This window comes from Martes martes (assembly GCF_963455335.1).
Source record: "Martes martes genome assembly, chromosome: 18".
Taxonomy (NCBI): domain Eukaryota; kingdom Metazoa; phylum Chordata; class Mammalia; order Carnivora; family Mustelidae; genus Martes; species Martes martes.
In genome coordinates this window covers 38,802,566-38,830,351 of record NC_137906.1, presented here as the reverse complement: position 1 = coordinate 38,830,351, position 27,786 = coordinate 38,802,566, and the positions used below count along the sequence as shown (strand labels likewise).

At 56.1% G+C, this 27,786-nt stretch overlaps 1 protein-coding gene across 1 annotated transcript; it reads left to right on the top strand.

Moving 5' to 3' along the window:
- Positions 1-15,530: 15,530 nt before the first annotated feature.
- Positions 15,531-27,224, top strand: MMP25 (matrix metallopeptidase 25; the record flags this gene model as incomplete). Its single annotated transcript, XM_080830006.1, has 10 exons — positions 15,531-15,623; positions 16,015-16,147; positions 17,584-17,728; positions 17,802-18,094; positions 22,532-22,708; positions 22,796-22,880; positions 23,048-23,130; positions 23,290-23,442; positions 23,538-23,795; positions 23,947-27,224. The coding sequence occupies 10 exons, from the start codon at positions 15,531-15,533 to the stop codon at positions 24,216-24,218; spliced, it is 1,692 nt and encodes a 563-aa protein (XP_080686132.1). The 3' UTR covers positions 24,219-27,224.
- Positions 27,225-27,786: the final 562 nt, after the last annotated feature.

Genomic DNA, 27,786 nt, shown 5'->3' with positions numbered 1-27,786 from the left:
AGCACCTCGACCCAGGCATCTGGGCCCCCAGCTCCTCGACCCCCCCACCCCCGGCCGCAGGCGTCCGAGGCTCAGCGACCACCTACCTTCCTGCCCACGCCTCCAGCTTGCGCGCCCCAGGAGCCAGGCCCGACCACCCCACCCCCGGCGCCCGCTCGCCCCGACCCTGTCCTACCTGAAGCTCCAACGGCCCCCGTCCTCGGGCGCCCCCCAGGCTCTCACCCGCCGACGCCGGGCTCCCTCCAAGGTCCCCGCGGTCCCGGATCCCCTCTTCCGGAGGCGGCGCCAGGTGCCCGGCCGGCGCAGGTGAGGGGGCGGTGCCGCGGGCAGGACTGGGGCGCCCCCTGGCGGCCGGAGTGGCCGGGCGGGGCTGGAGGAAAGTCGCCTCCACCCAGCTCTGGGCACCTGCTCCGGGCCGCTGCCATCGGAAACCATGGGCCCCATTAATTGATCACCTGTTGGGTGTAGATCCCACGCTGCGCACAGACGGCAGCTCCTTTCCCCTCACAACTGCCCTGTGGGGTAGGACATTACTGGGAATGACAACGAGGACAAATATAACATACCAAGCACTCTGCGAAGTAAGCTCTTTTATGAGCACAACTCGTTTACTTTTATGACATCCTAATGAAGCAGGCACTGCTATTGTCCTCATTTTACAGATGAGGAAGCTGAGACTGAGGGGGACCCCTCACTTGCTTGGGGCTCTCCGTCTGGAGGTGGCCCGAGGCTGGACCCCATGCTCCAGTGCGAGGACAGAGGACTTGGTGTGGAGGCCAGGAGCATTCGGGGTGGGTCCAGCCCAAGGCCGCCTGGGCATGCGGGGTGATGAGTCTCTCCAGACTCCCAGGGCTTGCTGGCGGGAGGTCCGGGGCCTCCTGGCCTGGTGGGCAGGGACAAAGGGAGGGCTGGAACAGTGGTGTGCTGGAAGTTCTATCAAACAGCAGGCTTTCTGGCGGAAAAAAGAAAGACCCAGTTTGTAGACTTGGCAATTTCAGAGGGTTAGTGATCCCTGCTTGGCTGATTTCGAGCTACTCCTGACATTATTCCTTGAGAATTTGGGAAGGGATGTGCGCTACTGGCTTTTGTCAGCTGGGAGCAGCTGGTTCGCAGGCCTCTGGCTGGCTGTCAGGACTCCTGAGTGTCCGGGGCCTGGGGCCAGCTGCCTGGGTCTTAGAGAAATAAGGAAGATGGGAGCTGGACCTCCTGACTTGTGGGAAAAGGGTTCAAGGACTCCTTGGAAGGATGGTTTAGGGGCTGGGATGGCTGGGTCCTGGGAAGGCTAGGACAAGGTTTCCCGCCAACATGGAGTAGGGGTGCCAGTTTGCTTTGCAAAGAGGTCTGAGGGTGGCATGGCCTAGTGGGGCCACCATGTATTCCCACAGCACCTGTGACAACAGCCTGGTGGACTTTGGAGATGCCTCAGTCTCTCCGGGTGCCACCAGCGGACCCCTTCAATGCCTAGGCCCCACCCACACCCATACTTAGCACATATTCCCTGAGCCCCGCCTTCTGCCAGGCAGGGGGCTGGACTCACCTGGTGATTGAAGTGGGCAAGACCTTCCTCCCAGGAGGTTCGAAGCTCCACCCAGGAGCAGGGAGGGGGCAGAGACCTATAAACCAGAAATGAACCCATAAAGCAATACAGCAAAGGAGGTTGTCTCACAGACTCCAGCACCCATGCTGCGGGCCAAATTCCAGTTTGGCGGTATGTTCGCTGCATGTCCCCAGGTCATTCAGCTGATGAACCTCTGCAGCCCTCACTTTCCTTGTCCGTACAATGGGGATGATAGCACTTGCCAGCTTCGAGGGTCGTGGGGCTTAAGTACGGGTCCAGTCCTGCTGGTGGCCCTCAGCAGGGGCAGGGCAAGGCCACAGAAGTGACTCACCACCCATGTTCCAGAGAATCCCACAGCCACCCTCTGAGGTCATACCATTTGAGGACCAGAAACCAGCTCAGGGAGGCCCAGTGATCTGTCTGTGCCTGTAATGGGAGGCCCCCAGCCCGGCTTGCCTGGCACTCAGCCCCAGTCACTCTTTGGACATTGAGTCAGTGCTCCGCTGCCTCTGGACCCAGGAATTCTGGCTTCCAGCCCCCCAGCCCCTTCCCTGCCCCTCAGCTCCCTTCCCCCAGCCTCCCTGCTGATTCCAGGAGGAAAATGGATCCGAGGGGGGCAGAGTGTCCCCAGGGGAGGCTTGGGACGCAGACAGTGAAGGGAGGGGAAGATAAGCCAGCCCTTGGAGAATCAGCCCTCTGACAGGCCCATGCCCTCCCTAGGACGCTCTCCCCCACCTTCCCCACTGCCTGCTGGGCTCCCGCTAGGCCAGGTCTTGGCTCCAAGGTCTGCTCCCTGGGGAAGGCTTCACACACCTCACAGAGCCGGGGGCAGTCGACACTGGCATCCAGAGGCCAGCAGACGCCCCCTGCCGTAGCGGCAACCCCGTGGGAATGGCTTGGGTCCAGACCGAGGGGCCTGCAGGCTTTTACGACACAGTCTATGAACAATAAGAAGAATTGTTGGGAGCGCTTTAACCCTCCGTATGAGACAGCTCACGCCGAACGCGCTGGTCGACAGCTCGCTGTTTCTATTTAACATGATGTTTCCAAGTTTCTTCCCACCTTAAAAAAAGCCACAAAAAATAAAAAAGTCAGCTTTATGGAATTAAGTATTTGTTTCCTAAGGCTGCTGTTGTAAATTACCACAACCTGGGTGGTTTAAGCAATGATTTATTGTCTCAGGGTCCCAGAGGCCAAAAGTCCAAAAGCAAAGTAGGGACAGGGTTGGTTCCTTCTAGAGGCTCCGAGGATGAAATCTATTCCGAGCCTCTCTCCTAGCTGCTAGAGATCCTGGATGTTCCTTGGCTAGGAAGAACCCGGCTCCAAGCTCTGCCTGCCTCTTTACATGGGCTCCCCCCTGGGTCTTATCTGTGACCCTGGGTCTCAGATCGCTCTCCACTTTCTCTTATAAGGACATGACTCATTGATGTAGAGCCCATCCTAAATCCAGAATGGTCTCGTCGTGAAATCTTTCTTTCTTCACTTATTTGCTTTTTAATATTTTATTTATTTATTTGACAGAGAGAGACACAGCAAGAGAGGGAACACAGGCAGGGAGAGCGGGAGAGGGAGAAGCAGGCTTCCTTCCTGCCGAGTAGGGAGCCCAGTGCGGATCCCACATGACCTGAGTCGAAGGCAGATGCTTAACGACTGAGCCACCCAGGCGCCCTGGGAATAGTTTTCATAGAATAAAACTCACCAAGTTTAGTGTTTCATTTGACGAGTTTTTAACAAATATATGGGGTGGTGTAAGTGCTCCCACAATCATGGTAGAGAGCGCTTTCTTCATCCCCCGCGCGCCCCAAGCCTCTTTGCAGTCAGTCTCTCTCCCGTAGCTCATCCCCTGCGACCACTGATCTGCTTTCCGTCACTATCATTTTGTCTTTTCCAGAATGCTCTCTAAATGGAATCCTGTCTAGTGGATGGTGTTTTGTGCCTGGCTTCTTTGACTTAGTGTAATGGTTCTGAATTCGTCCGTGTTGTGTATATTGGCGGAATCCACAGTTTTGAAAATTTTCCAACCTCAAGAAAAGTTGCAGGGATAATATAATGCCACACCGTCTCTGTGGGCTCGCAGTTGCCAACATTTTGCCCCTTGTGCTTTATCTCTCTCTTACACAGCACATACCTGCACACATTTTGCTAAACCATTGACTACCTCAGCTGGCATCTCCTGAGGGCACAGATATTCTATGTAATCAGGGACCATTATCACATGCGACAAACCAAACAATAAAATAAGATACAATAACCTTACCTAATGTACAGCCCGTGTTCTAACGCTCCTGGTAATGCCATTTTAGACAATGTGAAATCAAGGACCACATACTGCATTTAACTATCATTTCTCTTAGGTCTCCTTTAATCTAAAATAGTCCATTAGGGATCCTGGGGGGCTCAGTCAGTTCAGCACCTGACTCTTGATTTCAGCTCAGGTCACGATCTCAGGATCATGAGATGGAACCCCCAACCCTCCCCATGGGCTTGGTGCTCAGAGGGAGGCCACTTCTCTCCCTGTCCCTCTGCCCCTTCCCCTGTTCAAGTTTTTTTTTTTTTTTAAGATTTTATTTATTTATTTGAGAGGGAGAGAGCGTGAGAGAGCACGAGAGAGAGCGTGAGAGGGGATGAGAGGGGATGAGAGGGGAGAAGGTCAGAGGGAGACGCAGACTCCCCTCGGAGCTGGGAGCCCAATGCAAGACTCGATCCCAGGACTCCAGGATCATGACCTGAGACAAAGGCAGTCACTTAACCAACTGAGCCACCCAGGCATCCCTCCCCTGTTTAAGTTCTTTCTCTCACTTTCTCACTCTCTCTCAAATTAATAAACCTTTTGTTTTTATTTTATTTTAAAATTTTTTAAATATTATATTTATTTATTTGACAGAGAGAAAGAGAGAGAGACAGCGAGAGAGGGACTACAAGCAGGGGGAGTGGGAGAGGAAGAAGCAGCCCCCCCTGCCCACCCCCCACCCCCCACCCCCCCGCCCAACAGGGAGCTCGATACAGGGCTTGATCCCAGGACCCTGGGATCGTGACCTGAGCTGAAGGCAGACACTTAGCAACTGAACCACCCAGGCGCCCAGTAAATAAACCTTTTAAAAAATAAAAAATAAAATAAATAGTCCGTTGCTGGGGCCCCTGCCTGGCTCAACTTATAGAGTATGCGACTCTTGATCTTGGTTCGAGTCATGGGTTCGAGGCCCATGTTGGGTGTAGAGCCTAGTTAAAAAATAATAATAATAAAGATAGTCTTTTTCTGTGTCTTTCAGAACACTGATTTTTCTTTTTTAAGGACTCCATGGGGTACCTGGCTGGTTCAGTCAGTGGAGTGTATGACTCTGGATCTTGGTGTTGTGAATTGGAGCCCCAACTTGGATACAGAGATTACTTAAAAAAAAAAAAAAAAAGGACTCCAGGCAGCTGTTTTTCCAGAATGTTTCTGAGATTTATCCCCAAAGATGCATTTGGATACAGTTTGGTCATAACCATATGGTTTTTCATCCAGTGTTTATGCCCCAATTTATTTCTCTACTCTTCTATCAGTGGAGGACTTAGCCTTTTGGCACTTTTTCAATGTTATAAACAACGTTCTAATGCACGTTGTTGTACACAGACCTCCATGGACACGTGGGTGGGAGTCTTATGCCGTCTTCCATCTAGAAGTGGAATCAGTAGGGGGAGGTGTCCCATCGTTCTCCTATGCGTAACGTCCATCCCACGGCTTAGAAGGCTTCAAACAATGATTTGGTTTCCTGTTCCCCGGTGTCGAGGGTGGGCTGGGCCTGTTCCCCAGTGCCGAGGGTGGGCTGGGCGCTGCGAAGCATTCTTGCTGCTGGGCTCTCACGCAGTCGCGTATGAGTAGTGGCTGGGGCGGGCGTCCTCAGAAGTCTTCTTGATTCCCTGGATCAGCTGGGGCCAGTCGGCATTTCCTTCGCCACGTGGCCCCTGCCTGTGGCCTGCCTGGATGTCCTCACAGGGTGGCTATGCCTGACATGGCAGCTGCTTCCCCCAGCACAAGGGTCTGAAAGGCCTGGGCGGAAGCTCCAAGGATTCTCAAAACTCCGCCTCGGAGGCGGAGAACCTCAGCCCCAAGGACCATGGCTCCTGTGGCATTCTGCTGATCAAGCCACTGGGGCCAACCCAGGCTGGGGGGTCGGGGGAGGATTTGAGTCCGCCTCTCAGTGGGAGGAGTAACAAAGAATTTGCAACCATCTCTTACCCACCACAGAGGTTATGCCCTTTAGCTCTTTTAAATATGGCCAAACTGGTTTGCAGAGTGTAGGTATTAATTTACGCTCTGTAATAAAGAGTCTGACTCCATTTTTGATGTTTGGTGGCTGACAGCCTTAAAGCTCCACGCCTCCCCTTCCCCCTTGTGCTCCACATCTGGGCCGATTAGAAGGCTCTGGTTCTCTCTCTGTGGCACTGGAGGGAAATTTAAAGCAGGGAAGCACTGGCCAGTGTGTGGGGGCCTCTGCCCAGCCTTCCCCCCATCGCCATAACGAGAGCCCCTCCTTGCTCCCTGAAACCATCTCAGACCTGCTTGGACACTGGCCCTGCTGCCCATGGAAAGCCTCGTTATGTGCGTCATCACTCTTGTCACAGTGTCTTGGTATGAGCGGCCTCATCAGTCATCACATCTGAATCCCATTTTGGGTGAAAATTTGACCCCATAGAGGGGCAGCCACGAAACACACTCGTGACAGCAGCGCAAGTTTCACCCGGCTCACGCCTGTCTGCAACTTGACATCACCAGACGTTTAAATTTCTGCCGATCTGGTGGCAAACACGGTGTGAAATAATAGGGAAAAAAATGTGAGTGTGTGTATCTCTGTATCTCTCTCTGCCCCCAGGTGCTAGCACAAAGCTCCCCAAACCCTTGCAAATCAGGGTGCCAGGGACATGAGGTTTTCATTACAGTTGGTGTCACAGAAGTGGGATCTGCCAGAATGGCCCTGACCCACAGAAATATGGTTTGGGAAGACAAAGGGCAAAGCGGTGGGCGACAAGGAGCCTCTAGTTCCTAGTGGCCACGTGGTCACCCACGGTGTGGAGCAGGAGCTGTCCGGCACTCAGTCTCTCCCGGGAACCGGCTACCCTGGAACGGAAGGATGCAGCCAACTTCCTGAGAGCTGGTTCGTTGGAGCCGTACGGAAATGCAAACTAGGACAAAAAAGACAAAATACTCAATCCCTTGCTTATCTGTAATAGTTTAAATGCAGTTAAAAGAGAATGCTGGGTCAGACCTCGCTGCTTCGGCCGCTCGCCTAAAAGCCACTCCCCAAGGGAAAGAGTGATCCAGTGACAGCAGAAAGGACCTCTGAGACCTCTGCTTGCCAAGGAGGTAGTCAGTGTAGGGGAACGGCAAAACCAAGAAGCCACTGAAACCAGGGGCCAGGGCGAAGCAGTTGTTGCATTTCATAGATCGTTATCATTAGCTTCTGAGGAGCCCTTACTGACTCGATTGGGAGAGTGACTCACGTGGGGCCTGTCTTGGGCTGTGAATGCTGGAAGAACACGTTTGGGTGACTCAGGACCCACGGCTCCCTATTAAACAATCACAGATGGCTGCACCGATCCAGACCCACGGGAGGGAACAGCCAGCGTAGGTGATGGGATAAAAACCATTGTAAGGTCTCTTTCCCCCAAGCAGGTGGACTGTCTGTTTCTCCGTATACATGCCAAGGAGAGCGCCCCAGACGAAACAGCTTATGTGCTCTGTAGGCAAGTCACGTAGGACTGGCTTCATGATGGACATTCACCCTCTGAATATGCTGGTTTCCCAGGTCATGGTAGAGGCTCTGGTTAAGGGATGCCCTTTTGCACGGGGACCCCATATAACCCGTGGCTGCAAAACCAAAGGGCAGTTTGGGAAATCTTTTAGCATTTGCTGTCTCTGCTTCCTGTTGTGGGTCTTAGTAAAAATAAAAATGTGGGGTGCCTGGCTGGCTCAGCCAGTAGACACGAGACTCTTGATCTTAGGGACATGAGTTTGAGCCCACGTTGGATATAGAGAACACATGAAATTTAAAAAAAAATGTTAGTGTTAGGTTAATTAATGAGAAAATGAGGAAAGTCAGAGAAGAGAGTCAAGAGGCTGGTCTGAGCAGGGTGGAAAATTTAAACGGTTATTAAAGAATAAGGGGAGTACAGGGCGCCTGGGGGCTCAGTGGGGTAAGCGTCTGCCTTCGGCTCAGGTCATGATCCCCGGGCTCTCTGCTCAGCAGGGAGTCTGCTTCCCCCGCTCTCTCTGCCTGCCTCTCTGCCCACTTGTGATCTCCGTCTGTCAAAAAAAAAAAAAAAGAATAAGGGAAGTGAAGTGATAGAAACAAAACAATGAGGAGAAAGAGAAGGGAGTGGAGTGGCAGGACACATCCCAGCAGGGTGGGAATCTTGAGATGGTTTTGTTGTTGTTGTTGTTTTATTTTTTATTTTTATTATTATATTTTTAAAGATTTTATTTATTTATTTGATGCGGGGCTCGATCCCAGGACCCTGGGATCATGACCTGAGCCGAAGGCAGAGGCTTTAACCCACTGAGCCTCCCAGGCGCCCCTGTTGTTGTTTTTTTAGATGGTTTCTTTTAAGTGGGGTGCATAAATGTTGGATTGATGGAATGGGAACACTGTCTCCAGTCTGACACATTTGGACACATATGTATACTCCTAAAACCCTTATGGTCATGGTGGTATTCATAACCCCCCACATTAACCTCATGCCTCTTGCCTCCTGTTGCAACCCTGCCCAGGCAAGTACTGATCTGCCTTCTAACACCATCGATTAGTTCGCACTTACTGAGTATGCGTGGGACCACGCAGGGTGATCTGTTTGGTTGCCTGGCTCTTTTTGTTTGTCTTCAACATCAGTCTTTTTTTCACTGTGGCGGAAATACACAGACCGAAGCTTTGCCATCTCAGCTGTTCGGGTACTGCCAACATTCCCACTGTCCTGAAGCCCTTAACCCCATCCGCTCCCAGATCCCCCCTCAGCTGCTCCAACCCAGACCGTGTCCCTATTAAACACAGACTCCCTATGCCCCGTCTCTTGGCCCCTGGCACCTACCACCTACTCTCGGTTCCTGTGGTTTTTTTTTTTTTCTTTTTTAAATTTTATTTATATATTTGACAGACAGAGATCACAGGTAGGCAGAGAAGCAGGCAGAGAGAGAGGGGGAAGCAGGCTCCCTGCTGAGCAGAGAGCCCGATGCGGGACTCGATCCCAGGACCCTGAGATCATGACCTGAGCTGATGGCAGAGGCTTTAACCCACTGAGCCACCCAGGTGCCCCCGGTTCCTGTGGTTTTGATGACACTGAGTACCTCATAGAAGTAGAATCTTTTTTCTTGTTTAAGATTGTATTTAAATCTTTTTTTAAAAATAAAGATTTTATTTATTTGTGATAGAGAGACACAGTGAGAGAGGGAACACAAGCAGGGGGAGCTGGAGAGGGGGAAGCAGGCTTCCTGCTGAGCAGGGAGCCCGATGCGGGGCTCAATCCCTGGCATCATGAGCTGAGCCGAAGGCAGACGCTTATGACTGAGTCACCCAGGCGCCCCTAGAAGTAGAATCTTAAGAGTATTTGTTTGCCATTCGGTCTTTTTAGGTACAGTTCCTGTTGATTTAATTTTTTTCCCCTTTGAGTGGGCCATACTTTCCTGTTTCCTTGTATGCCTTTTTAAAAAACAGATTTCTTTGTTTATTTTAGAGGAGGGTAGGGGCAGAGGGCGAAGGAGAGCAGACTCCCCAGTGAGCACGGAACTCCACGCCGGGCTGGATCTCACAACACCCAGATCTTGACCTGAGAGGAAATCAGGAGGATGCTTCACCCACTGAGGCGCCTAGGCGACCCTGATTGTTGTTTTTTTTAAAGATTTTATTTATTTATTTGACAGAGAGAGATCACAAGCAGGCAGAGAGGCAAGTTGGGGGGGGTGGGGAGGAGGGGATAGGCTCCCTGCTGAGCAGAGAGACGGATGAGGGGCTCACTCCCAGGACCCTTGGATCATGACCTGAGCCGAAGACAGATGCTTTAACCTACTGAGCCACCCAGGTGCCCCTGTTTGTTTCTTAAAGTAATCTCTACACCCACCACCAGCCTTGAACTCATAACCTCAAGATCAAGAGTCACCTGCTGAGGCTCCTGATCTCACTGTTGTGAGATCAAATCCTGCACGGGGCTCGGCTCTCAGTGAGGAGTCTGCTTGAGTTTCTTTCTCTCCCTCCGCGCCTCCCCACCACATGCTCAATAAACAAGTAAATAAATGAAATTTTTAAAAAAGAAAAAAAAGTCACCTGCTCCACCGACCGAGTCAGCCAGCTGGGCTCGTGATGTTTTGGGGGAACCCTAGACATTTGAGTCTAACAATGCTGTAGCTCTGCACCCCAGATTCTCCCTCCCTTGTTGTTATCGTGCTTGTGGATTGTGTCTGCTTTTGTGAAGGTCGTGGGCGGTCTCTGCGCCTGGGAGCAGCCTCTGGGGTACACTTACCCTCTTCCCAGGTCCTGTCTGAGCCCTTCCTGGGACACGTGCAGTCGCTTTCTCATTCCACCCCCTGCCAACCCCATGCACAATTGTTTTGTCTCATTGTGGTTTTTCGGAGGTGGGAGTGGGGGCTGCTGTTTTCTTTAGCTGACGTATAATGGACACGTAACACTGTGTAAGTGGAAGGCGTGCAATGTGTTTATCTGACACATTTATACACAGCGACGACTACCACCGGTGGTGCCCACGAGCACCACGAGCACACCACATCATTATCATTTCTTCCACGTGGTGAGAACCCCTAAGATCTCGTCACCTGGCAGTTCTGAAGCATGTGACATAGGAGTGTTGACTGTAATGCCTGTCCTGGATCTTAGATCTCCATGACCTACTACTGAAACCACATCTCCCCAGTTCCCTACCCCGCAAGCCCAGCCCCCGGTAACCACCATGCTACTCTATTTTCTGTCTCTGTTATATGCAGTGGTTTCAAGTGTTCTAGTTTTGGGGGGTATAGCTCAGTGGTAGAGCATTTGACTGCAAATGTTCTAGTTTTTTTTTTTTTTTAAATGTTCTAGTTTTTAATGTCGGGCTCCTGAAAGCGGAAAAGTGAACAATGAGGGGGGCTTAAGGCACCGGCCCTTCAAATCCCCTTGTAGTCACCTCGGCAAGAGAGACAGGGGTTCACCACAGTGGGTGGGGGACAGCAATGGCTGCCCACCCCTGTGCATCTCTGGGCTGAGATTCCTGATATCTGGAGGACAGGGTCCCTTTTGTCCACCCTAGTTCCCACGAGCTGCAGTGTGGCTGCCTGAGCGGGGCTTGGCTTGGAGAGTGCTGCTACTGTGCTGAAAGCTGAAATTCACGGCAGTCTGCCTCCCAGAGCCTCCCCCAGAAGGTGTAAGCCTTCCACAGGACTCTAGAGTTCCAAAGTGGTTACTGGAGGTTCTGTTAGTGCACTTGCTGTGCTGGTGGGGAGACAATTCCCAGTGCTTCTTCCCCCACCATTTCCCCCAGGATCTTCCCTGATCCAAGGCCTTTGGCACGAGTGATCCGGGATGGAGAAGAGAAGCTTCCGGACTCCTTGACCTAGGAGCCCTGTGCACTTTGCCACCGAAACCCACTGGCGAAGCCCTGATTTGGGCTACGATTAGATGGGAGCTAAGAATGTAAGCGTTGGTAAAACGGCGCAAGTTGGAATGTTCGGGCGGGCCTGCTGCCAGGAGGTCGTGTCTCCTTTACGTACTGTTTTGTGCAAGTGGATATTATGTCACATTAGGAAACACGTCCCCGCCTTTGTATTGTACAACTAAAACCTGTCGGTTTTGCCCTGAGTGGGTTAAGTCCTAAGCAGAGATTACCAGTCAGGAATGTGAGGGTTGGTGGGATTAAGGTAAAAGTCAGAGAACTGGTATGTTGGAACAGGTGTTACATGAGATGGTTGAGTCTCTCAAGGCAGATTGTACTTTGGGGATGGGCGATGTGCCCCACTGGGGAATGTTTCCTCCAGCTAGTGGGGATGGGAGGCGCGATTCTCTGTGCTCTGGCCCCTGTGCAGTGCACACGGGCACAAGCCTGTGAGCGCCCCCCAGCGACAACCACTGGGACTTCGGACTACAGAATCCTCCGTTTGACCCGTACTTACTACCTTGCTCCCGACTTAGAGTGAAGTTACCCTGGTGAGGGAAGGACTTAAAATGATCTTGGCGGAGTGCCTGGGTGGCTCAGTGGGTTAAGCCTCTACCTTTGGCTCAGGTCATGGTCCCAGGGTCCTGGGATCGAGCCCCGCATCGGGCTTTCTGCTTGGTGGGGAGCCTGCTTCCCCCCCCTTGCCTGCCACTCTGCCTACTTGTGATCTCTGTCTGTCAAATAATAAATTAAAAAAAAAACTTAAAAAAATGATATTGGCACCTGTTACACCCGTGTTGTCCTGGGTACTGTTAGAGAGACACTCTCGGGACAGCAGTGCCCAGCAGCGTGCCCTGAGAAAATGAAAATGGTTTACATGGGACCGTGCTGCCTGGGGAATGCTCTGAGCTCGGAGCCTCTTTCCAGGGCTGAGTCCGGAACTACAGGAGGAGCAGCGGGATTCTGTTGTCCCTTGGACCGTGCCTGGCAAACAGCTCTCCGTTGACCAACAAGGAGCCGCTTGCTCTCTGTGGATGACCGTTCCGAAGGGAACGGACAACATCCTGTTCGGAAGACGGCCACTCTGATCAAGGAAGGCATGAAAAAGTCGATCCGGTGGGCTGAATTGCAGGCTGTTTTTCCAGCTGGGAAGGAAGACTTGAGCAGGGGTAAAAAGTCCTTATGTTTTGGCGGGAGGACAGTGGCAACTCGGCCGACTACAGAGGTGCCCAGATGAGGCTCGGTCCCATGGAAATTACTGTGGGAATTTGCAGGGTGCATTGAAGAAAGTAGGGCGTGTTGAAGCCCGTCAGAAGAGCCCCCTTTCAGGTTTGGAAGGTGACTGGAATCCACAATCAGATATCCCCTTGCACTCACCTAACGTGGCCACCCGGGTCCACAGAATGAGTGGATGTGGGGGGCCTTGGGGGGCCGAATCGACACTCACTCCTCCCATGCCTTCTAGGGCTGGAAATGGCAGTGGGAACTGTTCCTCTGCCTGCCGAAGGGACAGAGGCTACAGAACTACAGAACGTGCTGACACATCGTCACGGGGATGCCCGTGGTCATTCTGGAGGCGGCAGATGGGTCCCCACAGGAAGAGACACCAACTCCGGACCGAGCTTTGCTGAGCCAGAGGTGGATGGACGTGCTCAGAGAGCCAGAAACTAACCAGAACGGAGACCAACATTTCTTCAGACCCAGAACCACCACTGCCAGCCTGTAATGTCCCACAGCGGGCAGAGAGATATCCTCCTCGGAGACTGGTTTGGTAGAGAATTGGGAGAGGCGATTAAAGCATTGGTTGTCTAAAACGGGGTGGGAGGCATGGATGGGGATGTAAAGTAATGACTAAATGAGTTACGTCATAAGGGAAATCCAGTGCCCCATGAACCCTTCCAAAGAGGCTCAGAGCAAGAGATGCTGTTGTCGTCTTAGCTCGGTTATACTGGATGTCCAGAAGGGCGAAGCGAAACCATGCATGTGCTGAGACCACTCCTGCTTCTGCACCTTGACCAGATCGAGGAGAGGACTTCAAACCTGATGACCGGCCTCACTCAGAGAGATGTTTTCATGCAAGAGGACGATGGACTGGAATGGTTCCTAAGAACTGGATGGGATACTAGTAATGTGCCGTACTATCATTTTGCTGCAAGGGGTTGTGTGGCCAGAGGCTAGGGGTGTGTGTGTGTGACAGAGAGAGAGAGAGAAATAATAGAAGAAAATACATATATGGGTCTTAGCACAGAGGTCTTCAATCTCCTGTAATTTCCTAAGAGGTAAGAGCACTAGAAGCATCTTCTGTTCTAACATTTGCTCTTTGACCCCAGTTCCCGACACCGGGCTCCTAAATCCCTTGGAATTTCCAGGGAGATGGGAGCGTCTTGTTCTAAGGAGGTGACTCCCGGAGAGCTCCTGGACAGACGCTAAAAGACCAACCCATGACTGGAAGCCTGGAAATTTCAGCCTCATCTCCCATCAGCCAGGGAGGGAAGAGGGACCAGAGATCAAATTATTAGTTGAGCATGCCTATGTGATAAGCCTCCATAAAACTCTCCAAAGTTTGGGCTTTGGAAGGTTTCTGGGTGGTAACATCTCGGTGCTGGAGGGTACCACCCTCCAGCATCACAGGAACAGGAATCACTCAGCCCCTGTCCCAAATAATGTTTGGCTTTGGGGAAAACCCAACACACAGCGGCCTACCCCTGAGTGGGGTAGGAGTTGGACGGTCAAGGAGAAGCTGGGAAGGGGAAGTGCAGGCTTTCGTTGCACTTGGGATTGACCACGGACTGCGCTGTGTTCTCGCCCCACACCCCCCAACCGCGGTGTCGAGGTCCTCAACCCTGGGATCTCAGCCTGTGACTGTTCTGAGAGGCGACGAAGGCAAAACGAGGCCGTGAGGGTGGCCTGACTGTGCCCGTACGGTGAGAGGAGATGTGGGCCAGGGCTGCCGGGCGCAGAGGGAAGACCAGGCGAGCACGAGCCCGGGGCAGCGGCCTGCAAGCCCAGCGGAGGGACTGAACTGGCCGCAAGATCCGACCTTGCCGGCACCTGGGTCTTGGACGTCCAGCCTCCAGAAATAAATTCGTGTTGTTTCCGGCGCCGGGTCCGCGGTGGTTTGTTAGCGCAGCTGGCGGGGACGCATGCAGGATTTCTGTGTTTTGGTTTGTATCTGGAGCTCGCTCATCCTGCTCGTTATTTATTTTATCTAAGCCACAGGGGGCCCGTCGCTGCCCTGCTGCAGAGACAGAGCGGTGGGACTCGCACGCCCTTCGCCCTCGCCGGGAAGTCCCCTCCCCGCCCCCCCATTCCTCCCCATCCGTCTCCGGCGGCACCGCCTTGTAGCCCTGGGCTTCCCCGGCGGGGGTGAGGCGTGGCTCTGCGGGTCCCCAGGTCTCTGTCGGATCCGCTCCCGTTCGCCCCCTCGTCCGCGCTGCGCGTCCGGCCCTGGGCTGCCGCTCCAGCCTCGGCGCGCCGGGCACCGGCTCTTGCGCGGCTAACACCAGCGGGAGCGGGCGCCGTCTCCGGGAGGCCCGGACCCCGGCCCGCGGACGCAGAGCCCCCGCGCAGCCCACGGGGCTCGGGGAGTGAAGGCGCCGAGCCCCGGCGGCGGCAGCCGGCACGCCGGGGCGCCAGCGGAGCCAGGCGGGGAGGCGGCCCAGGACCCCGCGGAGAGTGAAAGCGCCCCAGCCTCGGGCGGCCGGGCTCGGGGTCTCCGGCAGGGGCGGCGGGGGGAGGGGCGCCCCGGAGCCTCCCCTCACCCGCCCGGCTGCGCGCGGTGGAGAAAGCAGAAACGAGCCGAGCGGCGGAGAGTCCCCGCGGAGCCGGGTTCTGGGAAGAGAAACCTGCGGGCGCGGCCGGGGACGGGAGGCGGGGGCGCTCGGCGGGGGTTCCTCGCTGCCCCTCGCCGGCGCCGCCCGCGGGCTCGGAAGCCGGCTCCCCTGCTCGCTCGGCGGCCGAAGGCTGGGCCATTGGCCTCGCCGGGTCGCCACCGCTCAACGGCTGCGGCCGCCCTGCCCCGCCCGGAGGGAGGGGCCGCCGGGGCAGCGCGGGGTCCTGCGGAGCCGGCCGGGGACCCAGAGGCCGCCGCCGCCGCGCACCCGGAGCCTGCACCTCCGTCCCCTCCCGCGCCTTCTCCACCCTCCCGGGACCCGCGGCCACCCCGGCCCACCTGGGCCCCCCGCGGGACGTCTCCGGGGACCCCGCGTCGTGCCTCCCAGGATCCCCGGCGCGCAGCGCGGCCCCCGGAGCTCCGGCCCACCCCTCCTACCTCGCGCGGGGTTCCCGATCCTCTCCCGGCCCCAGACCCCCTCCCGTGGGTCCCCAGAGCGGCCCTGGGTAGACCCCCTCGAGCCCCGCGGGCATGATCCGGCTCCTGGCGCTGCTGCTCCCGCTGCTGCCGCCGTCGCCGGTGAGCGCCCCGGAGCCCTCCGCGCAGGACGTGAGCCTGGGAGTGGTGAGTGCGGGGGTCTTCGCGCTCCTGGGATCTGCGGGGTGGGGTGGGGTCCGGACGAGGCTGGGGGCTGATTCAGTTGCTAAAGAGTGACTGGGGATGGGGTCTGGGGAACCCAGATTCTTGGACCCATCTGTTTGGGGGCTGGGATTTGAAGATCTGTTGAGGGGTAGGGATGGGGAGGTGGAGGACAGGACTGTTGGGTCCGGACACAACCCAGGGCTGGAGAGCTTGGGCTTTGAGATAGACAACAGGCGGTCACCTGGGGACAGCTGGGTCCCCCTGTGCTCCGGATGACCGGATGTGGGGCAAGGGGGGGGGCTTCCAGAATGTTGGTAGGAAAGGGGTGTCTCTCCCACTCATCCCGCTTCACCTGTTCCCTCCTTTGGTCTAGGACTGGCTGACCCGCTATGGCTATCTGCCACCACCCCACCCTGCCCAAGCCCAGCTGCAGAGCCCTGCAAAGCTGAGGGATGCTATCAAGGTCATGCAGAGGTTTGCTGGCCTACCTGAGACAGGCATCCTGGGTAGGTAGACCCCCACCCCTCCCCAGCCCTGCCTCTGCACCCAGCCTGACCATTAGCCAGCAGTAGCTAAACCTCAGCATGCACCTGAGTCACAGGATCTGTGAAATGCTGGTCTTGGGGCCAAACCCAAGAGATTCTCGGGCATTCCTTTTTCAATAAGTATTTACTAAGAATCTCTTATGTGTAAGGCCATTTCAGACTCTGCTGGTGCAGTGATGAACAAAGCAGAAAAGGTCCCTGCTCTCATGGGACTCACGCACACAGTTCGAGAACAAACATGCGAGATAATTTCAGTTAGTTATTCGTGTTTTGAAGAAGATAAAATGCTAGTCAGGGCAGATCACTCTGGAAGGTGTCATGGGGTGAGAGGAGCTCACATGACATAAAGAACTCATAAGATGCAAGTAGGAGGAGCCAGCCATGGAAAGATGTGGGAGAAGAGTGTCCTGGGGAAGTGCAAAGACCCTGTGGTAGGCTCAAGCTGGTGTACCTGTGACGAGGAGAGGATTAAAAAGTCCAGCAAGAACCTGACTGGGAATTGGCGGGGGGGCGGGGGGGGGTGATGGTTGAAAGGTGTTTGGGATTGATTACAAGCATGATAAACCCCTGGAGGGTTGGAAGGAGGGAGGCCATTGGATTGTCTTTACAGTTGAAGCTCTGCTTGCTGATAGAGCCTGGAGGGTGGGACTGGAGACCAGGAAGGAGGCAGTTGAATCCAGGGTACATATTTTGGAGGCAGCCTGAGAGGCTCATCTGCCGCATAAAATGGGGAAGAGAGAACTTGGGGGATGCTGGCTAGCTACAAGGGAGGTAGGATCTTTCTCTGTCCTGTCCGCTGGATACTCTGTCACCTCAACCAATGACGTGAGGTTTGACCTTCATTTGAAGATGGGGGGACAGCTGGGAAGGGATCTGAGCTAGGAAAGGGGGTTCCAGGCAGATCTAATCTGGGAGACTGGAGACCCCAAAACCTGGGGGCTTTGGACTTTAGGATATGGTGAAGACTAGAGACTTAGAGTGTGAGGTATGGACAAGCAACTTTCCAAGGGGCTCCAGCCTCAATGAAAGGAATCCACATGCAGCCCCGTGGCTCCTTTCTCCAGAGTCCAGGCACTAGGGCTCAGGGAAGCAGGAGCCCCAGATCCCAGATCTGATCACCGCATGGAGGCAGCCAGTCCGTCCAGGGCTCAGTAAAGAGGGTGACACTGCCCTGAAGAGCAGAGTCCTAATTTGACCTGAGCTGGCTACCAGACCTGGAGAGCCTGTGTCCACATCCAAGCCGCGGGGCCTCCTGGGGCAAGTTGTTTAACGTCTCCAAGCCTCGGTGTGTCCGCATAGAAAGTTAGCTGGTAGCTACCAGGTAGACAGCGGGGTAGAGCAGGTTGTCTGACTGCTGATCCCCGTCCCCCACACCCTCTCTACACCCTCTCTCCCAGACCGCGTGACGATGGCCACCATGCAGAGGCCCCGCTGCTCCCTGCCCGATGTGCTGGGGGTGGCCGAGCTGGTCAGGCGCCGCCGGCGCCGGCGCCGGTACGCTCTGAGCAGCAGCAAGTGGGAGAAGCGAACCCTAACGTGGAGGTAGGTCCCGGGACGCACCCCGCCCGCCTGCCTGCAGGGCCCGGCGTGGAACAGCTGCCTTCTGTCTCCCCAGGGTTCGCTCCTTCCCCCAGAGCTCAGCACTGACCGCGGAGACAGTGCGGACCCTCATGCACCATGCTCTGAGCACTTGGGGCATTGAGTCAGGCCTCAGATTCCAGGAGCTGGTTCCTCAGGACCCGACAGAACCCGACATCCTCATCGACTTCGCCCGGGCATATCACCAGGACAGTTATCCCTTTGACGGGCAGGGAGGAACCCTCGCCCACGCCTTCTTCCCCGGGGAGCATCCCATCTCTGGGGACACTCATTTTGATGATGAGGAGACCTGGACTTACGGCTCAAAAGGTATGATCTCCCTATTCTGAGACATCCTCTCCCCAGGTCTGTCTTTAAGAATTCGGTTTCAATCACATGTATTGATGGGGACTATAGCGGTTGGGCTTCTCCAGAGAAACAGAACCAGTAGGTTGCGTGTGCGTGCACGCACAGTGATTTATTTCAAGGAATTGGCTCACAGCATTGTGGAGGCCGGCAAACCCAAAATCTGTAGGACAGGCACGCAAGACTGGGAGAGTCTTGTCAAGTGAGAGTTGGTGCTACAGTCCTGGGTCTGATATCTGCAGAGCAAGCCAGGTGGCTGGAAACCCAGGTGTGATTTCTGTGTTGCAATCTAGAGGCAGAATTCCTTTCTGTCTGGGAAACCTCTGGTTTGGGGCTTAGGGCCTTCAACTGCTTAGACGAGGCCCACCCACCATGGCCCACAACCTGCTTTACTTACTTACAGTTCACTGATTGTAGATGTTAATCACGTCTACAAAATAACCTACATTAAAGCATCTACACTGGTGTTGGACTAAACCACTGGGCACCATAGTCTGGCTAAGTTGACACGGAAAATTACCCATCACCGAGGCCTCTCACGCATCCCAGCTCCGAGCTGCGGACTTAAAGAGGTGAAAACAGCTCCTTCTAGCAGCTGAGTCAGAATAGTAACTGGCAGTTGCTACACATGGTGACGCAACTTGGGGGAATCCTAGTAGAGGAAGTCCTCTAGCCTCCGGTGCTCCGGTGCTCCGAGGAGAGGCCTACCCAAAGCCTTTGACTTACAGGGCTTCCTAGAAGTGATGACTTAGTTCATCTCGCATATGTATACTGAGGGCCAACTAGCACATGAGGTCCGTTCCCCCAGGGTATGGGGGGCTACGGGAGGACGCAGAGAAAAGAGCAAGTCAGTGAGCTAGCTGAGTCAGGTCGTCAGGAGGAGGGGCACAGGGGCCATCTGGGGCTGGAAGTTTGAAATACCGTGTTGGGAGGCAGGCTCTAGAGGACGGATGGATGGTGTGTCTCATAACACAGAGGGCCTTGGAAGCACAGGGACAGAATGGGGAGGATGGGGGAAGGGAATGGGAGCCATGGAAGGTCTGGCATTCTGGAAACACCACTGGCTGCAGGGTCCAGAAAAGATGGTGATGGGAGTCAGAGGACATTTGAGTCGGGATGGGCAAAGAGTGGGGTCTAACTGAACCCTGGGGGCAGAGGGGTTGGGAGGAAGGGGAGGCTCTCGGAAGGAAGAGGGGAGTTCAGGTTGGCTGCGTGTTGGCTGCCCTTGTGGGCCATTCAGTGTGGGTGATGTGGTCAAGTGTCTCTCTCTAGAACTGGGACTTCTCAGACTTGGGTCAGGTTCCCCATTAGCGCAGCTCAAGATGAAAGTTCTTGTGCAAGCAGTTTCTCAGGGTATGTTCTTGGGGGAAAGGGAAATAAAAGCGGGCTGGGGAAAGCAGCTAAGTCAGGATGCGGTCTCAGCTGAAAGGAGCCCGGGCCACAAGGCTGGTCCTGCCTGGAGGCCAGGGGTCCAGGTCTTCTAGTCACTCCACAAGCTGCCATTGGCTGTGAGCCACGGCAGGGAGGCTGGCCAGGAGGGAGAGCCATTTTCCAGGGGAGGGGGCATCCGGGAGAGGGACACACAAGCTCTGACTTGGACGAGGTGCCCATAGCATCCACAGAAGTGAGGTTGTGTAACGCAGCATTTAAGCACGCCAGCTAGAAGCGAACTCCGGTCAGGGCTCAGTTTCATCATCTGAGAAATGGGGATTCTAATAGTACCTGCTGGCAGGTGGGCTTGTAATGCCGCTATAGCTGTCAGCACGAGCCCCGCACACAGTAGCACTCTGCTCGCGGCCGGCTGCTATAAGCTGGCCCGGTGGCATTCAGAGGTTGGTAAGGTTCCGAGAGGGGAGAGCAGAGCTGTGCAGAGCCCCACAGTGAAGGGGAGGAGAGAAGGAGAGGAGGAACCAAGGGAAATGGAGAAAGAACAGGTCCACAGGTGACCAGGAATGAGAGTGAGGAAGGACTCAGGCAGCAATGGGCAGGGCAGCAACCAGGCCAGTATGTTACATGGGCCTGGATTTGATCATCTGAGGACAAAGTGATCTTGGTGCCTACAGACTTGGCGGGTGGGGGAGGAGTCCTGACCAGCGTGAAGCGAGGCGTGAGAGGGGCTGAGGAAGTGAAGACTGAGTTTAGACCACTGACCACAGAACTTGCTAGGGAAGGGCAGGGGGGTAGAGGCGGGCAGATAGGTACTGGGGTGGCTTAGGATGAGGGAGACTTGAGCACTTTGTGATGTTGGGTGAGCCAACAGAAAGAGAGAGATGGGGAATGGATGAATGGATTCATGCATGGATAGATGGATGGATGGATGGATGGATGGATGGATGGATGGACAGATGGATGGATGGATGGATGGATGGACAAGTGGATGGATGGATGGACAGATGGATGGGTGGATGGATAGACAAGTGGATGGATGGATGGATGGATGGACAGGTGGATGGATGGATGGATGGATGGATGGATGGATGGATGGATGGACAGGTGGATGGATGGATGGATGGACAGGTGGATGGATGGATGCATGCATGCATGAATGGAAGGAAGGATGGATGGACAGACACATGGATGCAGGGATGGATGGAGGGATGGGTGGGGCATTGTCCTTGTCCTTTTGGAGGTGAGTGAAGCGAGGTCCTTGCATAGGGCAGGGCAGGGCAGGAGGTGAGCGTGGGGGAGTTGGAGCTGTCTGCCCAGGCACACAGGAAGTTACAGATTACATCGGATGGCCTGTCCTGATGAAATAGGAAACACGTTTGTCAGCATTTGTCACCTAAGAGTTGGGGGCCAGAGCTGGGGTGCAGCCTGAGGGGCCGTGTGCCTGGCGTTCAGGCTAGTGGAGAGCACAAAGGAGCTGTCCTTTGAGGTCTAGAGCAGAGCTGAGCGGAAGTGCTGAGGACCCTGAAGAAAGGCCACCCGGGATCTCATGGGCTGGGGCTGCAGTGGTGTGTCTTCCCCCAGCTGCAAAGCCGGGGAAGGTGCAAGGAAGGGTGTGGCCAAAGGAGAGGCAAAGCAGGGGGAGGAGGGGTGAGGTGAGGGAAGAAGGACGTCTACTTGATGTGGACACCAAGCTTCCTCCCGTTTCTCAGAAAAAGGCTCCAGGGCAATAAGAAAACCCATAGCCAACAAAATTCTTCAGTACCTGTGCAGTTTGACCCAGACCATTTGAAGTCACTGCTGAAAGGCAGGACGATGTAGGCAGAGGACTTGGCTATACCGTCATTTGACTTGACCTCCCTGTGCCTCAGTTTCCCACTCATCAAATGAGGACAGGAAGCAGAGGTTTTATGAGAGGAAAATGTGGGCAAGTACTCACTACTCTTCTTAAGACTCACCCACCCATTTCTTTCTTATACTCTCATCCAGCAGCCCTTAGGGGTTGAGAGAAATTTGCTTTTTGGACCACCAGGTCCCTTCCAATAAACCCACTTTCCGCAGCACTGACCCGAGTTAGAGATTTGCATGCAGTAGATCAGCATCTGTGGACATCGTGCCTCCTTGGGCAGCTGCTTGCCTCTCTTGCCATCTTGCTGTCGTGGTCTCTTGGCCTCTCAGCGGCGGGAGCAGGAGCTGGCGGCCCACGGATCGATGAGGAGCTGGGATTTGGCCAGCAACTGGGAGCGTGAAGAGGCTCATCCTGGCGCCCAGGCTGGTCCCCAAGGAAGAGGCTGTGGTCAGAGAGGCTGGGTACGAGGCTGGCCGCCAGGGCCAGCAGGCTGTGGTCTGAGAGTGCCTGCCCGAGGAGGTGGATGGACTGCAGAGGCCGGAAGGCAGCAGGGACCCTGGGGAGGCGGGGGAAAGGTGGAGGCTGTGGGAAGGGGGAGATGGAGGAGGACTGAGGGGGTGGGGCACTGGAGGGGTGCGCACCGGAGGAGGGAGAGTGCCATGGGGGTGGGAGCGGGGTGAAGGTCTTGGGAACAGAGGCTGAGGAGACCATGGGTGGGGAGTTAGGACCACAGACAAGCAGAAAGGAGGGAAACTCCAGGGACTGGGGCTTCTGAGAGAGACAGAGAGAGAGAGAAAAATGCATCCCTATGTTCCTGTTTCCCCCAGAGTGTGCCTTATGGACAGGCTTCCCTGCCTGGGGGCCGGCTTCCTCTGTCCAGACTGTCTCCTCCTGCCGCTTCCCTAACCTCTTCCGTGGGTCTCTTCAGCCCGCTACCCAAGTTTCCAGAACTGCCAAATAAGGCCACTAAAAAAAGTCTGCCAAATAAGGGGACGCACACAAGAAGGACAGAATGGCTCGCGGAAGGCTCTGGGTACAGCCATCTCGGGAGGGTCTCCTGGCTGCTCCCCTCTGCTGACAGGCCCCACTCCAGGGGCTTCCCGGCTGCCTCCCTTCCGGGTGTGGGGGAGGGGCACAGGTCTAGTCCAAGTTCCCTCCTTCCCCAGATGGCGAGGGGACTGACCTGTTCGCTGTGGCTGTCCATGAGTTTGGCCACGCCCTGGGCCTGGGCCACTCCTCAGCACCCAACTCGATTATGCGGCCCTTCTACCAGGGCCCGGTTGGCGAACCCCACAAGTACCGCCTGTCCCAGGACGACCGCGAAGGCCTACAGCAGCTCTACGGTACGGGGGCGGGAGCGGGGTGCTCTGCCCGCGGCCGCCGCTGCAGCAGGGCAGGAAACTCAGGCCTCGCTGACTCTCTCTCCGCAGGGAAGGTGCCCGAAACCCCCTACGATGAGCCCACAAGGAAACCCCTGGCCCCTGCTCCCCCGCCCCCTGCCCTGCCCCCGGACAGGTGAGACCCCTCCAGCTGCACCACCCGGGGTGAAGTCCCTAACCTCAGGGTGGTCCTTGGTGAGATGGGCGTGGTGAGCGTCCCTACCCCACGGGACTGTCCTAACAGTTAAGCCAAGAGACCAGGAGACCCGGCCCCTCTCTGCTCACCTCTCCTTTCCTCCCTAGTCCCTCTCTTCCCGCCCCCGACCGATGCGACGGCAATTTCGACGCCATCGCTAACATCCGCGGTGAGATATTCTTCTTCAAAGGTGAGTCAGTCACTCCGGATCTCCCCACCCCACAGAGCTGGGTTTTTTCCCCCAGGATGCAGCACTTTAAGGGCTAAAACCACAAAGCACGGCCATTGTACCCGGGAGGGAGATCTGTTGCCGTCTCATGCCCCCACGCCCGCCCCTTTCCCACCACAGGCCCCTGGTTCTGGCGCCTGCAGCCCTCGGGCCAGCTGGTGTCCCCCCGGCCCGCGCGGCTGCACCGCTTCTGGGAGGGGCTGCCCGCCGAGGTGAAGGTCGTCCAGGCCGCCTACGCCCGGCATCCCGACGGCCGCATCCTGCTGTTCAGCGGTGAGTGGGGGCCGGGACCGCGCTGGGGCCCGCGCGGGGTCGGGGCGGGGGCGCACCTGCTCACCGGCGCGGCCCTCCCCGCCCCCGCCCCGCAGGCCCCCAGTTCTGGGTGTTCCAGGACCGGCAGCTGGAGGGCGCCCCGCGGCCGCTCACCGAGCTGGGGCTGCCGGCGGGAGAGGAGGTGGACGCCGTGTTCTCGTGGCCGCTGAACGGGAAGACCTACCTGATCCGGGGCGGGCGCTACTGGCGCTACGACGAGGCGGCGGCGCGCCCAGACCCCGGCTACCCCCGCGACCTGAGTCTTTGGGAAGGGGCGCCTCACGCCCCGGACGATGTCAGCGTCAGCAACGCAGGTGGGAGAGGGTGCTGGGAGGGGCTGGAGGCCCTGGGCACGGGGAGAGGGGCCATCCTGGGGGTTCCGGGGAGCTCTAGGGAGAGGCGCGGGGCCGCGGGGCGGGGGGGCAGCCTGGACCGGCCCCGAAGTGGCTCCTCTTTCCCGCGCAGGTGACACCTACTTCTTCAAGGGCGCCCACTACTGGCGCTTTCCCAAGGGCAGCGTCAAGGCCGAGCCTGACTCCCCCCAGCCCATGGGCCCCAAGTGGCTGGACTGCCCGGCCCCCAGCGCCGGTCCACATGTCCCCAGGCCCCCCAGAGCGACCCTGGAACCTGGGACCTGCGATTGCTCTTGCGAAATCAGTGAGGCCTCAGGGAGGCCGTCGCTGTCCTTCCTGCTGTCTCTTCTGGCCCTGCTGGTGGGGGGCGTCGCCTCCTCGTAAGGGGGACGGGTCTCCCACCGCGGGTCTGTGTGTGTGTTTGGGGGGTGGTCCTGAGTCGCTGGAGGCGCATCCTCCCTTCCCAGGGCCGGGACTCTGCGGGACGCGGCGGGGAGCATGTGGGTGGAGCTAAGCCCTGGAGACGGGGGGGTGGGGGTGGGGGGGTGGGGAGCTGGCGCTTAGGCTGGGCGGGTCGGGCGCACGGCGTCGCCTCCCCCGCCCCCACCCGCGCGGTTGCGCGGGCACCAGTGCGCGCTCCTCCCGCCGGACGCTCCTTTTCCCGGAATAGCTGGTGTTTCTTAGAGCGCAGCCGCCGCGGAGGGAAGCCTTAACCACCCCCTCCACCCGGCTCCAGGGCGACAGCGGCTCTCAGGAGCAGCTCTGGGCTGTTCGGGCTGTGGAGGAACGGCCGGACTGGCAAACTGAACCCCCGCCTCTGTCTCCACCCGCTGCTCGGAGTTTCCCAGGAATGTCCCACTCTGTCCCGCTTCCAAGACACCGGTCAATGCCACAGGGTTGGAAACCCCAGACCCAGCCCTGAAACTACCCCCTGAGCACACGTGGGTGTGTCTTGGGTGACATCAGTGGCCACCCAGGCGACCCTCCACAACCTAAGCCCCATGCACCTGCTTTCTGGTCACCACTGTGTACCCAGTACTGTCCCCGCTCAACAGAACACCCTCCTAGCCCTACAAATCCCCTCCATGCCTCCACACTGGAGTGTCTGCCGCGTCCCTCAAGGAGAACTCTGGGATTCTCCTCAGCTCTGTGCGGTGTGGACTTAGCTCCCCTCAGTCCAGCGCAGTGCTTCGTCAGCACCTCTGGGTGATAAGCGGGTGGGCCACCCCATTCACCCCCACCACGACTCCCCGCGGAATTCAGGATCTAAATCAGGGCCTCTGGAGCTATACTTCTGGAATATTCTACATCAGAATCACCTAGGGAACTTAAAAACGCAGACCTCAAAAAAAAAAAAAAAAAAAACCCCAACAACCAAAAAACGCAGACCTCAAAAAACATGAATGAAACAAACGAACAAAAACAAACTTGCAGACCTCACACCCTCGCCCTGAATGGGGTGGGGGCAAAAGTCTGCATTTGAGTAAGCTTGGGGGTGGGCAAGGGAGCTGGGACAGCAGCTGGGACCCCTGTCCTGTGGTTTTCCTGTGTCTCTGCCATGTTCCCCCTCCTAGGGGCCAAGCTCTTGACATTCCCAGAAGAGTCAGAGTGATGGCCCTGGTCTATGGGTGGAGGCACTTGGGCACCATTTCTTGGGTTGCCCTCCAGCTCACAGGGCTGCCTGGGGTGGGGGCTGAGGGTGGGAAGTCCCAGAATGCAGGGAGGTTGCCTGCCTGTCAGTCAGTGGGGGGGGGGGGTCGTGGGCTGCAACAAGCTGACCAGTAGGAGGGCAACAACCAGAGGTCTTCAACCAGTCCATGACCTAGGAATCCTGAGCTGCCGGAAATCCAGAAATCTGGGCCTCTGTCAGGGTCCTTTCAAAATAGGGGGAGGAGGAAACTTGTATTTTAAAATCTTACGAGCCCCATACAGGAGGACAAAGAAAATGAAAGCCCTTCATTGCTTCTGAGCACAGATGGACCTGGCATGAGTTTGGCCGCCAGAGCTTGATAGACCTGAATCTCACTCTGTTTTGTAGACGAAGGTGGGGTTCAGAGTTGGTGGGCAGTGGGGCGGCAGGTGGAGAGAGAATGAGTGGGAGAAGAAAGCAGAGAGGGGAACCCAAAAGTCGGCCAGGGGAGCTCAGAGCACCAGCGTCCAAGGTGAAACCTGTGCTATCATTGCTCCGGGGAAACTTCTCTAGCTTTTAAAAATATATTAAGTATACTTCAGGAAAATGCCACATCAAATTATTAGTTTTATTTATTTTTTAATGGCACGGTCCCGTCTGTGGTTCAAAGGACACCGTAAGGAATGAAAAGACCACCCACAAAATGGGAGACCGCATTTGCAAAGGACATAGGTGAAAAGAGACTTGTATCCGGAATATAGAACATACTCTTACAATGTCGTTACAAGAAGGTTAACAGCCCCGTTTAAAAAGGGGCAGAGGATCAGAATAGACACTCCTCCAAGGAAGACGCCCCCGTGGTCAGCAAGCACCTGAGAGCTGCTCTAGGTCACTCGTCCTAAGGGGAAAGCAACTGCGGACCACACCGGGGGCTGTTTCACACCCGATGCGGTGGCTGAACTCAAAACAACATCGTTGTAAGTGCTAGAGGGACTAGCACCCTCTCCTGCTGCTGCTCGGGTACAAAATGGTGCAGTAACTTTGAAACAGTTACCATGAGTCAGCCGTTCCTCTCCTAGGTGTCTACCCAAGAGAAGGAAAAACCCGTCTACAGAAACCTGCACACACGTGCTCACGGAGACAGGATTCATAATGGCCAAAAAGTAGAAACAACCTGAATGTCCCATCTGCAGGGAAATGGCTACGTAAGGTGGCAGACTCCTGTGCGGAATATCATTCAGCCACAAAAAGGAGCGAAGTTCTTTTCTTTTTTGTAAGATTTTATTTGTTTGAGAGAGAGTGAGTGCGAACGCAGCCGAGGGAGAGGGAGAAGCAGGCTTCCTGCTAATCAGGGAGCCCGACCTGGGACTCGATTCCATGACCCCGGGATCATGACCGGAGCAGAAGGCAGAGGCTTAACCGACTGAGCCCCTCAAGCGTCCCAGGAATGAAGTTCTCATACGTGTCGCCACCAACATGGATTGAAAACACTGTGCTAACTGCAGGGAGCCAGACACAAAGGTCACGTAGTGTGACCATTTCCATGTGACTCCATTTATATGAAATGTCCCGAACAGGGGAAATCTGGAGACAGTAGATGAGGGGTTGCCTAGGACTGTTGGGGGTGGGGTTCTGCGATCTGGGGGTTCTGGCTAAGGGGTATGGGATTTCTCCTTGAGGTGATGAAAATCATACATTTGGATGGGTGAATTGTATGTGAATTCTTTCTCGCTAAAACCATAAAGAAAATGGCACAGTCCACAACGAAACACAAGATGGCTGCAGACGGTGGTTTTTGTGTGCCCGTCCCGGCGGGGCCTGCAGAAGTGGGAGATGATACGTTTCTGCAGTTTAAGCACCCCTGGCTTGAGTACTTTTTTGTGTGAGCTCCGGGCGCCCATACGGGGGAAAGACAGAGGCTGTGCTCAACTGGGAGGGGCTTTGGCCCCAGAGTCCGGGGGGAGCTGGGGGTGAGCCGCGCGAGGACTGCCTGGTGCCTGGGAGGTCCCCCCTCTGCTGCATCACACTCAGGTGCCTGAGGGCTGCAGGACCATGACATCCCTCCGCCCTAGGAGAGCTCAGGATAGCCTGGTCGTCTGGGCCTAGGCCGACAGCAAGCCACCCTCAGCCTCTCCTGAGGGCTTCACCCTGTCCCCTGGCAGCTAGGCATCAGCTCCAGCCATCCCTGCAGGGGCCCATGGGCCAGGCCAGTCTGTTTGGGTGCCCTGCCTGGTGGGCCCACCCCAGGGGTCCGGCAGGTCCTGCTACCCCTGGGCCGGGAGGTTCTTGGAACCTTCTCTGGACTTTGGTGCTGGGATCCAC